The following is a 15,329-nucleotide window of genomic DNA, read 5'->3' on the forward strand; positions in this document are numbered from 1 at the left end:
TTTGCACCAAAAAAAAATCACATATATTAGGAAGAATTCAAAAAGAGCTATAATAATGGGAAAACATATGGCTTATATTAACAACACACAACTTAGACCTTGTAGTAAGTAGTTTGCAAAAAATAAGGACATTATAATTAGTAAAAATCTCCCAAGTAATAGATTTATTGGTTAAGGCCGTTAGAGACAAATTCGTTGAACTTTGCAAACCACACAAAAAAGAATTTGCATATTTGACATTTGTGTTTTTACAATTTAGTCTCCTTTGGTCATTATTGAATATCCATCTATATACATTTTCGGTTGAATCATTTTGCAGTAATTTATTTATGAAATCAAAAATAGTTTAGTGTAACAAATCTGAATAAAAAGAATTGAATCAAGAAGATGGCAGATGAAGAAACTTTAGTTGATGCAACTAATGACGCCACATTTCCACCTGCTGATATAGATGGAGAATTAAATCCTGGCAAAGACAAGGATTTATTCAAAGTCGATTCTGTATCATCTCAAGTGGCTAAGGTAATTAACACAAATTCCATGCTAATTTCTATAAAGAAAATTTGTCAAAAAAAACCTTTTAAAAGTTCAATTTTGCGAGAAAAAACTTTTAAAAGCATTCTTTGCGAAAAACACCACAAACTTAATTTTTCTTGTAAGATGAAACCTATTTCCATTTTCTGGTGTGGTCTTTGAAATGCATAGGGGTTGTGTTGCAGTTAATGGAAATAGAGGGTTAAAGAGAGATAGAAGAGTCAGCGTCGAAATTGAGAAAAAAACACACCGGAAAATGGAAATGGGTTTCTTATTGCAAGAAAATTTAAGTTTGTGGTTTTTTTTGCAAATAATGCTTTATAAAGTTTTTTTAGCAAAATTAATTTTTTAAAAGGTTTCTATTGGCAAATTTTCCTTTCTATAATGTATTTTTGGAGATATTTGTTCAAGCGCGTTTAAGGTAATGACGCTATATAATACATAACTAGTATATTGGTACAGACGATACCTTGGATCAATTACAATTACCAAATATATTATTATTCATAAATTTCATAATTGATTATATTAGCTTTTCGTAATATTCTGTCTAACTCAAAATTGAAAAATGGACGGTATGACATGATAAGTTGTAAAAAAAAAACTTCTAAGAAATTGAAGATAAAAGTAACAATTTCAATGTAATAATGGTAACAGGATGTTATTACTTCATTAAAAGTTAAAGATCAAAAAGTTTGTTTACATGTTTTTATAATTACATATAATGTAAGACTGTATTATGTTTTACTTTGAAACGTCTATATCTCTATTATATAAGCCAAGGGATGAGGTGTGGTGTCCTCTTTTGAAGTGACTAAAATACCCTCTAATAGTGATTTAAAATAATGTTTATCTTTTATAAAAAATTGAAAATGAGAATCAATGAAACTTGCCATATGAGTAGGTCAAAAATGAAATATGCAATATCATTAATAACAAACTAGATTGACACAATCAATTCACGAAATCAATTAGAATCTTCAACCAAAAAAAGTTAGCAACATATCGTGATAACATAATATTTCATATTTACAAAGTTCAAACAATATGGTTTATTAACATCTATAATTGTTAATGAACTATACTAAAGTCGCTGAAAAGAAAATTATTAAATCATCTACCAAATTTTACAGTGACGGTATTGAACAGTTAAAAATCATTCACCTTTAATTTAAAAAGATAATAACATCTACAAAAGAACCTCACTAATTTACATCAATATCAAAATAATTTTGAATAAAATTAAAAACATGTTCATTTGTATATATCTACATAAGATTGTCGACGCACGCATCGTGTGCATATACAACTAGTATATATAAAACCAAGACAAACAAATGACATGTACTCTCTCGTCCCCCCCCCCCCCCCACACAATCAAATGAGACATTAAATAATAAAAATGTGTGTTTCAAGATTCAAACCCATGACCTCTCATTTGATGTGCTAATGCACTAACCAACTACACTATAATACTCATGTTGGTCTTTGATAAATAATTTGGGGGAGTTCAGTCGGGACAAGATCTAGTTAAGCATTAAAATCCTAATGGATTAGTGGTTAAACTCTCATATTTCATTTCAAAGATCATGTGTTCAAATGGTTCATAATAGTGACACGTGGCACCGTTCCTTGGATAGGATCGCCTTTTAATATATATTTGTATAGATTCCTATGTTCTTTATTTGCATGTGATTTTTGTACTATTCGGCATTAAATTTTGGCGATTAATATTTCAAGATTGAGAATATACATTAAGATTAATGTGAAAACATCTTGCTTTATAATTTGCGAAATTTCCTTAAGTACCCCTGAGGTGTTTGGCATAATTTCCGAATTACCCCTCACATTTGGGGAATTCCTCAAATACCCCTGAGGTTTGTGTTTGGGCTCAAGATACCCTTACTATGGACGGAACCCTAACGCCGTTAGGTCATCCCCCTCTCTCTCCCCAATTTTCTCTCTCCTCCCATCCCCCACCCACTGCCAACACTCCTCCCACTTCCAGCGGCCAACGGCCAGCGACCACCACCCACTCCAGCGCCGGCAACCTTACCCCCTGCCTTCGCCGCCCAGAATAACAACACCCCCGGCGACCCCACCCTATCCCCTTCCCCCTCCCTCGACACCCCACCTTAGTCCTCCATTTCCCCATTCTCGATTCCCCTACCCCACCCCGACACCACCCCTCCCCCTTTCCCCCTATCGGAAATGGCCCCCCTTCATTATTCCCATCATGAGTCGACCATCTCCCCTTCCCCACCCAGATACGCCTCCCCTAAACCTTTAAACCCGCCCTCGAAACCATCCTAGGTTGTTGTTATATTGTTCTGGTAGGCGCCAACACCAAGGGTAAGGGAATCAGGAATAGGGAAAGGAGGGGGTTGGGTCGACGTCGCTGGAGGGGGAGTTTGGCAGGGGGTGGGGGGAATGGGAGGAGAGAGAAAATTGGGGAGAGATAGAGGGAAAACCTAACAGCGTTAGGGTTCCGTCCATAGTAAGAGTATTTTGAGTCCAAATACAAACATCGGGGGTATCTGAGAAATTCCCCAAATGTGCTGGGAGTAATTTGGAAATTACGCCAAACCTTAGGGGTACCTGAGCAAATTTCCCTTATAATTTTTTATTAATATGTTAATAATTAATCTAATATGGCTTACCAAATTAGTTTATAAATATTACGAAATTCAAAATGGTATAAGTAATACACAAAAACAGAGGAAATATATACTGAAATGGGTTAGTGCCTTGAATATCTGGATGATTGGGTGCTTAGAGTATCTTTTTTTTTTTTTTGGCGACAAGTACAAACATACCATTTAAACTACTAACTTACCCTGTCTAGCTGCTACTGCTAATCTATGAGCTAGAGTTACATCCATTCTACTGACTTTCTTTATTCTACAATAATTAAACTCTCTACGTAGGGCTCTGATATCATGAACTAGGGTGGCAATCTCAAAGTATCTTGCTCATGTCCTTTTTTCAGATTTTCTTGAATAAAATATTTCTTTCCTTTTTACCAATAGGCTATCAGCAATTCATGAACTTAAATTGGTTAATTCCTCATTTTAAATCTAGTTAAAGACTATTTGTGTTATAAATTTTTGATGGTGATCTTTGATATATATATATACTAGTCTTTTGTGCACGCGATGCGTGCGATGATATTTTTAGGCCTAATACTAAGTAGTAAACAAACTGAAAATGCAAGTCAGTATGTAAGTTCACCTCTATTTTGTGAATAAGATTCTTCCATGTTCTTTTATTGTATTCATTTTTGTGATTTTGAATAGTTTTTTGTTTCTCAAGTCTTATATGCGCATGTTCCTTTATAATCAGTATGTGCTTTCCAAATATCGTCATGTTCTTTTTTTTTTTGTTTTATTCATTTTTGTAATTTATAATAGTTTTTTATATGGATTTCAGTAATTTCTCTATGATCCCAAAATTGTAACCGAAAAGTATAATACAATTTTAGTTTTTTTCCTTGTCTAACTTCTAAATTCTGATTTCACAGATATTTAAGAATTTTCATCATTTTAATTTTTTCTCCTTTTCTAAATTTGAACACTTTGATTTTCAATTATAGGTGAAATGAAATTTCAAATTTTTCATACACAATCTGATTTCGCATGAAATGGTTTTTGCAAAGCATTTTATAGAAATAAACCGTATTGTTCATTATTTATACTTATATATTAAAGTGTTTTTAAATACTATTTGATTGTAGTTCAAAGAATCTTATTTCTACAACATGGAGGTGAACTTAAATACTAACATGCATTTTCTTTTTGTTTACTACTTAGTAATAATAATTAGGCCTAAAAATGTCATCGCACGCATCGCGTGCATAAAAAGCTATGTATGTGTAGTCGTCAATGATAATAACATGAAACATATTTGTTGATCAGTGAAAGTAGAAGCTAATCAAGTAGGTATTTTATTTCTATAAAGTTATAATAAGAGGAAACTTTAATTTTCCTCATATAAGCTAATCAAGTAGAAGCTAATCAAGCAAGTATTTTGTAATTTAGAAAGGAAAGAGGGGTAAAATAGTCGGTTCAAAAAAGGACACCGTTGCTCCCCCCTTCCCTTATGTAATAGAGATATATATATATATATATATATATATATATATATATATATATATATATATATATATATATATATATATATATATATCACTAACATTGTTTAAAACCACTAAAAAATACTTCATCCGTTTCATTTAATTAATTGTTACACTTTGACATTTTACACTATTCACAAATTGCACTTTGACCCTCGTTTGTGATTTATATGTGAATAAAAACATAGTCATGTGGGATCTTGGTAGATTTGTCTTAATATGTATTTTATTAATATATGCTTTTTATAATTTTTACAAATACAAAACTAGAGATATATATCATAAGAGTTTTGCATTGGCATGCGTGAAAAGTGTAAGTGTAACAATTAAAATGAAACGGAAGGCGTATAATTTAAATATTTCATTTGTTTTCTATTTCCAAGTAAATGTATACTTTAATTTCTCACTCAATTTTAACCCTAGACATCTTTATCTATAATAAAATTACTTCATCCGTTTCAATTTAGTTGTGACATTTTTAAAGTCACAGACTTCTAGAAAAATTTTGAAGAGAAGAGGGATAGAGATAGAAAATAAAAGGGTCACATTTGATAGGAGAAAGATATAGAGAAGTTATTACTCAAAATGAAAGTGTCACAACTTAAATGGAACTTCCTAAAATAAAAAATATCACAACTAAATTGAAAAGGAGGAGTATAAGAAATTGTAAACATATACATTAAGGGGACGTTTGGTTGGGAGTATTGTGGAAAGGGTAAGGGAATCAAGAGACTTGATTCTCTTACTTGTTGTTTGTTTGCTTAAATCAATGAAACCCTTTACCCTCTCCTTACCCCCAAAGTCCTCTACTTTCATTCCCCTACCCCCCAAGGGTTTCACTTACCCTTTCTTTGACTTCTAATTGACCTTCTCTTTGACCACCCCAACCACCCATTGACCCAACCATTCAACCACACCCGACCACCCAACCACCACCATCTGCGCACCCTACCACCGCAACCCGTTCCCTCCACCGCAACCAGCCAGCCGCCGGAAACACCCCAACCATCCAACACCTAAACGACGTAGGGGAGGGGAGGGAGAGAACGCGGTGCTGTAGGGGAGGGGAGGGGGGAGACCGCGACGGCGCAGGGGGAAGGGAAGGAGATACCGCGACGCTGCAGGGGGAGGGAAGGATAGACCGCGACGCCGCAGGGGGAAGGAGGGATAGACCGCGACGGTGCAGGGAAGGGAGGAGAGAACGCGACGGTATGGGAAACAACGTGACGCGCAGGGGAGGGGAGAACTCGACGGTGCAGGGAGGGGAGGGGGGCGACGTGACGGCGTAGGGGAGGTGGTGTTACTGGGGTAGGGAGAGGCGGTGTGGGGAATAGCAACAGAGGGAGGAGTGGTGGTGTTAGGGTGGAAGAAGGGTAAGAGGAGGAAGAAAGAGAATTAACATTATCTTAACCAAACACCACTCTAAATCTAAGGGTTTTCTTTTCCTTTCCTCTCCTCTCCCTTTCTTGATTCCATTCCCTTTACCCCGTTGCAACCAAACGCCCCCTAAGGTTACATTAGTAATAATAGGTAGTGCAAAATAGCAAAAATTGAAGTGTTGTATTGATCTACAAACAAGATATTGTTTGTATAAGGGAGCTTGAATCAAATTAATTATCCTTTGATGCCAATTACATTATTATTTTATTTGACATGAAGGAACCAATTAAACCACGCAAGCCAGCAAAAGAGAAGAAGCAATGTGCAAAGAAGGATCCAATGCAAACTCTGAAAACGACCATCATAGTTTCAGGGGTGATTTTGGCTCTGGCTGGTGGAGTTTTTGCGATCACTAAGAAGATGAAAGAGAAATGAATTTGCTTGAAATTAAAACAAGCCTTTTTCATGAGAGTATTTTGTTCATCAATTAGCTATTACAATGCAGAGTGTACTTTATTTCTCTGGATTTTTTTGTATGTTTAAAAGCTCATCTTTATTTTATTTTTTTTGTTTTTTAAACTCATGTTGGAGAAATTATATGTAGTTTTAATTTAATTTATTTAGAAGGTTGCTAAATGTATTTTTGGATGATAATTAATTTACTCCTATCATCTTGTTTGTTCATTATTTTTAATAAGAATGTTCATTCGAGAATGGTGGATTGACTCAGCCAAATGTAAAAACTAAATGGCTTGTTTGCCAAAAACAAAAACAAAACACAAATTCATCCTAATATGCATGATAAAGCATCATTCCAAATATGAGTTTTTCTTTTCAAAATTTGTTACCATTCAATACCTCTTCTGAATTAGTAGTGAAAAACAATAAATATATATGTGTGAGGGAAAGAATTTACATGAGAAAATATAAGTATTACCATGCATATTTACATAAGACTTTAATAACAAAACTACCTATAAAATTCATTACATGTACTATCATTAGTTACCGCCTATCAAATTGACTTTAAATTAGAGCATTCATAATGCCCTTTATTTGAAATAAATTAGAGTATTTATAATGCCCATTATTTGAAATAAGGTGAAATGTATGAGTACTTCACAAGTATCATAGCGGATTATTTTACTATTGACAACGTTGTCGGTCATAAAAAGGATTTTGCTAAACAAGCAAAGCCTACATACATGTGATTACCATCCATACCTGCTACATCCTACCTGTTCCCGTAGATAGATTCCTCTCTAGGACTAAATACGGATTATTCTACTAGTGACAACGTTGCCGGTCACGAAATGGAAGGCTAAACAAGCCAAAGACCAAAAGCATGATCCGATATCAAAATCGAATTGAGGGTGGTAACAAATTGGTAATTCAAGTCATAGACTCATTCACTCATAGCGAAGGAAAAGGCGCGAGAACGAGAAGAATGCTGAACAGCTGAATTCTATGAAGTAGTATATAAAGCTCTAGAATTTTAAAAAATCTTGACAATTTAGTTTTACATAGTACTTTACTACAAATAATGTCTTTCACTCAACTTCAACATTCTCCATCTTCAATTCTTCACATAAAATTCAACCCTAAAAAATCAACCTCTACTAATCTCAATTTTACCCTAAATTCGCCATTTAAATCCTCAATTTCCCTCAATTGTTCTTCAAATGATTCTCTATCCTCTTCAATCTCATCTCTTCAGTCGATCAAACCCTACGTTCAATCCGAATGGAAGTTAATTCTTCAAGGATGGACTTGTAGCGCCATTTCCGTGTTTTCTCTCTCCAAAATTGTACCTAATGCTGGAAAATTTTCGATGAATTTGGGGGATTTTCATGCGATTAAATGCGATGGTGCGAAACTTGCCGCGTTTTTTGTTGTTCGATTGATTGCGAATTACTTGCAGCAGGCGTTTCTATGGGAGGCTGCGTTTAATTCGGCGTATAAGATTAGGGCAGATGTTTTCGAGAAGGTTTTAGAGAGAGATTTAGGGTTTTTTGAAGGAGGTGATCATCATGGTGTTTATTCTTCTCCTGGAGATATCTCGCATCGGATTACTTCTGAGGCTTCTGATGTTGCTGACACTGTTTTCGCTCTTTTGAATGTGAGCTGAATTTTTTCGATCCTTTTTTTTTTTCTTTTGTAAAGTTTTTTTTGTTCTTTGTGTGGATGGTGATTGCTGGAATGTTAAGATATAAAGGTTTCATGAATTTCATTGCTAGCTTCAACATTTGGCGAATATTTTGACTTCTTATAGGATTTTTAGTTAGAATTAAATGGAACTAAAGAAGATGAGCCTGTTTTGGAAAAGAACTTCGAATGCGAGTATCTACATTCATACCATACCATGACATCAATTGAACTTATGAGGCTCTTATTCATATTTTGGGATTTGGGGGGGGGCGAGGGGAGGTGATGAGGGTTTACTGTGCTTAGTGTTAACCAAATGGTTGCAAATAGTGTCATCCTATTAGAAATGTTGATTTTTGCAGTGATTTTACTGATTCTCATGACAGACTATAGTTCCTAGCACTCTGCAGCTATCAGCTATGGCAGCTCAGATGTTGGTCATAAGCCCTGTTTTGTCAACAATATCTGCCTTGGTAAGAAATAAATTACTTAAACCGACTTATATTTTTATTTAATTGTCACCAGATGAATTATGATGTCGATACACCTTGTGTAAATAAAGGTCGTTCCTTTGGTGGCACTCGTTATTGCTTTACTTGGTTCGAGGCTTCAAAGGATATCAAGGAAGGCACATCTGAGTATTGCTGCTCTTTCCACTTACCTGAATGAGGTATACGTAGATGTTTATAGGTCTAGAAGTAAATTGTTTTTTGTACTGCATCTTGGTTGATAATTATTTTGATTTCACAATTGATTCAACCTCTGGCTTGGAGAAATAAGTTATGAAGCAGTAGCTTTTCTAGTAGTTTTTGGGCCATTGCAGACTGACTTGTTGACCAGGTCCTCCCGTCAATCCTTTTTGTGAAAGCTAGCAATATGGAGTGGACCGAAAGTGTTAGGTTCAAAAGGTTAGCTCATGCTGACTTGATGAGTCAGTTAAAAAAGAAGAAAATGAAGGCCCTTGTTCCGCAAATTGTGCAAGCTGTTTATTTTGGAGCATTGCTCATATTTGTAGCTGGATCACTTGTTCTCTCAGGGGGATTGTTCAACACCTGCAACTTGATCTCGTTTGTTACTTCCTTGGTTTTCTTAATTGAGCCTATTCAGGTAATAATTTTGTCTAAATTCCCTTCCCCGTCCCCTTCTCCATCTGCAACCGACCCCTTAAATAAAGAGAACTCCTTTGTCTTGACTGTAATACTAGTACTATAAACTGGAAGCCAGAGATATTTCTTGTTAACTTTAAGAAGTCTCTCTAAACCACTAGTATAGAGATCTTGATGTGGGTAAAGACTCAGTTAAGTTCAACGAAAGAGACTTAAGAGTGTTGCTATATTTTGCTTTAACTCAAGTAATATTTTTGTGCAGTTTTGTTATGAACATTTTCATCATGCATCATGGGGATTTTTCCTTATCTAATGCTGTGATTTTCATCTCGGATCCGGTTTCTTGTTGGTATCCTCGTCACACTAAAAGGAGTTCTTTTGAGCTGCCAAACTGAAAACTTAAATAATATCGCAGGGTGTTGGAAAAGCATACAATGAGCTGAAGCAAGGAGAGCCAGCTATTGAGCGCTTGTTTGATCTCACTAGATTCAAACCTCAGGTAAGGTATTGACCAGATTGGCATTTTTTTCTCTCTGCCTTGCGCTTTTCTTTCTTACTTTCTAGGGCTTGGGATGTTGAATTAATTCCTTGAAAGAGATACAAGTCCTTGTTAGAAATATACTTGTTGCCCAAATTTTATTTTATTTTTAATGTATAAATGCTTACAGAACATTGATTGCTTTCTGATGCATATTCTAGATTCTCTCATGGATATAAGTATCAATATATGCAGAGAAATCTAGCTCAATTTAATAAGGTTCCAACTGAAACATTATTTGTTGCCATATACGTTCCTTTCTTCCTCACCTTCACCTCTTGATTCAAAATGGTAACCATCAATCCTTGAAACCATTCTTTACTTGTATCACATTACAAGGAACATCTTTCTTCCATTTGAAAGTATGTTACTGATTCCATCTTTTAAATTCTACAAGCTGGAAGGGTGACATTTATCTTGGCTGGAGCAAGTATTAGCTTTGTGATTGACACCTATACTTTAAGGAGTTTCTCATTGACTGCCATTTTATAGTAAAGAACTAACCAGGATTTTTTACTTCATCTTTCCATGTGAAGATAGGCCGATTTGTTGATTCTGTTCAGAAAATTGCTTATTAGATACTGCATACTGAAATTACCTGTACCTTCTCTTCTCTGAGATGAACAAGAACGCGACTGATATGCCAGATAATGTATTGTCAGTTTATACCATAACTTGTGTGATATTAAAGCGTAGCATCTTGTTTTCTAGAGGACACAATGGCTTTTTATTAAGGCAGCAAATTGCTGCTTTCGCATCCAACGATATGGTTTCAATGTCAATAGCTGTATCCTCCCATTATTATTTAGTCATGACTCAACTTCTGCACCTACAATATTGATGTGCAAAGCTGATGTATTTAGAGCAGATGACAAAAGCTTGGTATCTGAACAAAATTATTGAAAATTGTATCATCATTTAACATGAACTCAACTATATAGGAGCTTATTTCCGAATACCATGACATTTTTGATATATTTTGAGTCATGTGCATAATAGAGCAAATAATTTAATCTTTATAAGGCTATGAGATTCGTTTGCTTAACATTTTACCAGTTTACTGTGCGAAATAGCCTTATATCTTGGTCACAAGTCACAACCTTAGGTTTTAGTCCTTTTAAATTTCAGAGTCCAGTGACCCATATGCTATTGGTAAATACTTCCCATACCCCAATAAGTTACTAGATTTACAGCACTACATGCCTTTGCAGCTCAATGTTGTGCTCATTTCATGCCATTACAGTTTGTATTTCTGGAGGGAAATCATAAATGACCTAGCTTCTTTATTTTTCTCTTCATTATGTAGGTGATTGAGAGGTCAGATGCAATTCATATAGATTCCATTAGAGGAGAAGTGAAGTTTTGTGATATCTCATTTCAATATAGAGATGGTTTACCCCTTGTCTTGAATGGAGTTGACCTCCACATTAAAGCTGGAGAGATCGTGGCTCTTGTGGGCCCTTCTGGAGGAGGGAAGACAACATTGGCTAAGCTTCTGCTTCGCCTCTATGATCCTATGAATGGTGAGTTTGAACAGGCAGTATTAGAGGGCCTATTTGTTCACATCATAAACGATGTTAAGTTTGTACTATGAAGCTTATGTTGTAACTAGATGTTATTGCTCATTTTCTTCTCTATTTGGTAGGTCGTATATTAATTGATGGACACGATGTTCAAAGTTTTCGGTTGGAAAGTTTAAGGAGCCATGTCGCCCTAGTTTCTCAGGATATTGTGAGTTCTATCATACCACTAATTACTGATTTCTTTTTTCTTTTCTGACTATAGTAGTTAGAAATTTGAATTTAACTAATGATAATGATTGTCTATCTGTAAGAATTTTAGAGACCAAAGACACCAATGCTGAAAGTTAATGAGTTTTACACTCAGGTCGTAAGTAATGAACAAATGTCAGTGATTTAATTTCTTTTGGTTCATAAATCTGTAAATTTGCTTCTACTTGACCTAAGCTAGGGATGCCTCTGTTGACCGGTGCATACTTTAGTTCTCATTGATGTTTCGTTGAATTGATCCTCTGTATCAAACAAAATCCTCCCTTTGTCAAAAATATAACGGTGTGCCTAAATTAACCTAAACTGCAGAATGTCTAAATCTGGTCTTTTATGTAGGACCTCCCCCCCCCCCCCCCCGGCTGGCCTTTAGACCAGGTGTTTTACCAAAGTCCTAGTTTTGTGTCTTTTGTCAGAATGACAGATGGGTTGATTCCTGTTCCTTGATTGACTTGTAATTTTTGCATTTTACATGAAAATGTACTAGATGCTGTTTTCAGGGACAGTTGCTGAGAATATTGGCTATAAAGATCTTGTGAGAGGAATTGACCTGGAGAAAGTTAAGCTTGCTGCAAAAACTGCAAATGCTGATGAATTTGTCAGTTTGCTTCCTAGAGGGTACGAGACTCATATCGGATCAAGAGGTTCAATTTTAAGTGGGGGCCAGAAGCAAAGGTTAGGCCAAGAGTACTTTAACTATGTCTTTTTGGCTTATTCCCAAAATGATTGAAAGCACGTCAACATATTGTTACCAAATTATTGTTGCCATTATCCCACTTTGTCTAACAAGGCTCGCGCCTGCGGTGTGATGGCCTCGCAAGATACAAGAACTGTACTCTAATGTAAGCAACCTAATCCCTCTGGTTGCAGAGAAGCTAGCTCCCTACTAACCCTTGATCTTGAAAGGGATAGATTTTTGAAATGGTGGGCAGGGTAGCTACTAGCTAGTAGCTAGACTAAAGCAAATGCTTCCAGGATTTTTGAAATGTAACGTAACCCAATACTGTGAATTGATGATGCTAATGTATCATCTTATTGAAGCTAAACTGGAATAAACTTGTGTCAGGTGAAACAGGGCCTTATGGTATTATTTATATACACTGATAGAGTTTAGCTTGACATGGCCACCAGCATCACATTGTTTTTTTATTGACCAACGAAGTCCATAGATATTTACCTGTAGGTTTCTTTTGCCAATTGGACTGGATGCCAATAACATATCAAGAAGAATTAGTAGGGCATCAATTAAATTTCAACATTCGTTATGCAATATGATTTAGTAGTTATTGTTCCTCGCTGTAACATGGAGGGAAGGCACACATGTTGAGGAGCCAATACGATGAGGAGAGAGATAGAGAGATATAAAAGGGATTTATGTGATTAAGAGAGGGGGGAAAAGAACCCGAAAGTATATTGTGGCAGGGAATATGTATCAACTGGGAGGGGAGTAGACATTGGTTAACTAGAGACAAATGTGACTCACATATGCCTAGTCTACTAGGCTTATTATAAATATAACAATGAAATCGCCTCTGTTGTTTCCCCAATGCAGGCTTGCAATAGCAAGAGCAATCTACCAGAATTCTTCAATTTTGGTTATGGATGAAGCAACTTCTGCGTTGGACAGCAGGTCTGAACTGTTGGTTAGACAAGCTGTGGAGCGCGTGATGAAAAATCATACTGTGAGGACTTTAGCTTCTATGAATCTTTTTTGCACCCTTCCCCCTTTGTTGGGCTTTCTGGTGTTTGAATTTCACTATGCTATGTTTTTTCTCTAGCATCATTTTGACTCCCAATTTTGTTTTCGATATCTCGTTATGATTTTTTTTGAGATAAGTCGTCGACTAATTTCCAAACAGTTTAGTTAATGCTCAATTTGATACAAGCCAAGGCTACAAACAGTAATTTTCATTCATATTCGTGCAGTAGCTTTTTTACTTGCGTTTTTGTTTATCTAAACTGTTTCTTTTGCATACAGTTACATCAGTTGTGAAGGAAAATGGGTCCTTTTAGTACAAGAGATTTTGGTGGTCAAAGTTTTGAAAATGGTACATGCATTGTAATAAGAAACAGAGGGTTTTACATGTGAGGTAGGACAAAATTTGAGAGGGATTATGGGGACCTTTTAACCTTAAAAGGAAATGGAGCAATAAGGGAAAACTAAAATGGAAATGGAGCAAACAATGGGACAGAGGGGAGTATTGACAAGAAAATCAATATTTTTCTCCCGTGTTTGAGGTGATGGAAATTAGCTCCGTCATATTTTTTGGGAATTGACCTTATATAAGATGTTGAATGACTATGATACAATCTAGTCTGAAGTTATTTTTCTTACTCCTTGATTATGGCAAGGAAGCAAGTGCGGGAACTTCATAGAAGTACTAAGGTGTTATAAGCTAGATAGTGGTGCTAACTGTTCTGTTCCTCAACAGTATTTATTTTCAATGTTCAGATAATTAATGACAATCCGGAAAAAAAAAAAACATTTAATTTGCTCCCTCAAGTTGTTGTTCTCAAGTCAGAAATAATGAGTGTTTTGTTCTATTATATGAGCTGCCCTGCAGCTAACAAGGTGAAATTTTGAATTAGTTTTGAGCATGTGTAATATGGCTCAACAAAAATTTTGTGATATCTGATGTAAGCTCTAATCCACTTCTCCTTGGTTTCCATTTTCAATATGACCCTGCTATAATCTAGATGCTTGGTTTTCTGCAGGTTTTAGTCATTGCTCACCGACTCGAAACAGTTCTAATGGCTGAGAGAATCCTAGTCCTAGAAGCCGGTAGATTGCAAGAGGTTGATCGTTCAATTATAACCAATAATTTGCATGATTTGCAATCATCAGCTAGCCTTGTCATATAAATGTATGACTAGAGAATGCCCATGCACTTGAATGACAGGCTACGCTTTTAAGTTTTATGCCTCATTCATGCTCGACTACTGTATTCATCTCAAAGCTCCACAGTTAAGAGTTGGTGAGGTAAATGGAACATTTCTATATTTGTAAGGAAACAAATTTTAGATCTATCAACTTGTAGTGAATATTGGCTGTAATCTTCTAGGTCAACCTGGGTAAAATTGTGTACAAAGTTAGGAAGGACACAGGCCTATGACATGCCTAGAAGTAATTGTATATAGATGGATTGGGGCACAGGTATCGAAGACTGTACTAGCTGTTCTTAGTTTAATACCTGGAGATTGGGAATTAGTGTGAGAGATAAGTATATTTCCGAATGTAAATATGAGCTTTAGCAACAATCAATTGCGTTAGATCTGACAATCATTCTATGCATTAGCAATAATTATGTTATGTTGGTTCATATTTCATTGTTTTGTTGAGTTTTTTTTTTTTTTTTTTTTTTTTTTTTTGACAACAAGGAAATTTGCATTAATGAAAAGTTGGAGTACAACCTAATGGTAATACTACCAAACGAAACAAAAACAAGAAACAACTAACACTATGAAAAACGACACTAACTCGTACAAACAACTTAACATAAACACGAATAAAGTTTGTTGAGTTATGGAGTACTAAATGCTCAACATATTGAAGCAAGGGTCATACTGCATGTCAATTAAGTTGTTTTCTGTAAAAGATTTCATGCTATCTATCCATGATTTAATAGGCTCGGCTTTTATAGGGCATGCTATTCGCGATATATTTATACTTCCTCCGTTTAGAAATAGTTGCAGAGTTTGTATAATGT

General features: G+C 35.5%; 2 protein-coding genes across 4 annotated transcripts; both read left to right on the plus strand.

The window, feature by feature from the left end:
- Positions 1-387: 387 nt before the first annotated feature.
- Positions 388-7,049, plus strand: LOC104898349 (hypothetical protein). Its single transcript, XM_057396294.1, has 2 exons — positions 388-522; positions 6,281-7,049. Exons 1-2 carry the CDS (start codon positions 388-390, stop codon positions 6,479-6,481), a joined length of 336 nt encoding a protein of 111 aa, XP_057252277.1. The 3' UTR covers positions 6,482-7,049.
- A 365-nt stretch (positions 7,050-7,414) lies between these two features.
- On the plus strand, positions 7,415-14,942 carry LOC104898350 (ABC transporter B family member 29, chloroplastic). 3 transcript variants are annotated; one of them, XM_048648601.2, is made up of 10 exons: positions 7,415-8,165; positions 8,578-8,664; positions 8,754-8,861; positions 9,032-9,298; positions 9,713-9,796; positions 11,142-11,358; positions 11,481-11,566; positions 12,110-12,297; positions 13,175-13,304; positions 14,345-14,942. In XM_048648601.2, exons 1-10 carry the CDS (start codon positions 7,590-7,592, stop codon positions 14,372-14,374), a joined length of 1,773 nt encoding a protein of 590 aa, XP_048504558.1. In that variant the 5' UTR covers positions 7,415-7,589; the 3' UTR covers positions 14,375-14,942. The 3 variants fall into 3 exon arrangements, with proteins under 3 accessions (XP_048504558.1, XP_010683713.1, XP_048504559.1); XM_010685411.4 differs by having other exon boundaries at positions 7,421-8,165; positions 14,338-14,942; XM_048648602.2 differs by lacking the exon at positions 9,032-9,298 and having other exon boundaries at positions 7,422-8,165; positions 14,338-14,942.
- The last annotated feature ends 387 nt before the right edge of the window (positions 14,943-15,329 follow it).

This window comes from Beta vulgaris, chromosome 7 (assembly GCF_026745355.1).
Source record: "Beta vulgaris subsp. vulgaris cultivar EL10 chromosome 7, EL10.2, whole genome shotgun sequence".
Classification (NCBI taxonomy): Eukaryota; Viridiplantae; Streptophyta; class Magnoliopsida; order Caryophyllales; family Amaranthaceae; genus Beta; species Beta vulgaris.

Coding starts and splice junctions, on each gene's coding strand:
- LOC104898350 (XM_010685411.4), top strand. CDS start 7,590: ATGTCTTTCACTCAACTTCAACATTCTCCATCTTCAATTCTTCACATA. Junction 9,299..9,712: donor TCTTAATTGAGCCTATTCAG/GTAATAATTTTG, acceptor ATAATATCGCAG/GGTGTTGGAAAAGCATACAA. Junction 9,797..11,141: donor TCACTAGATTCAAACCTCAG/GTAAGGTATTGA, acceptor TTCATTATGTAG/GTGATTGAGAGGTCAGATGC.
- LOC104898349 (XM_057396294.1), top strand. CDS start 388: ATGGCAGATGAAGAAACTTTAGTTGATGCAACTAATGACGCCACATTT. Junction 523..6,280: donor TATCATCTCAAGTGGCTAAG/GTAATTAACACA, acceptor GAATCAAATTAA/TTATCCTTTGATGCCAATTA.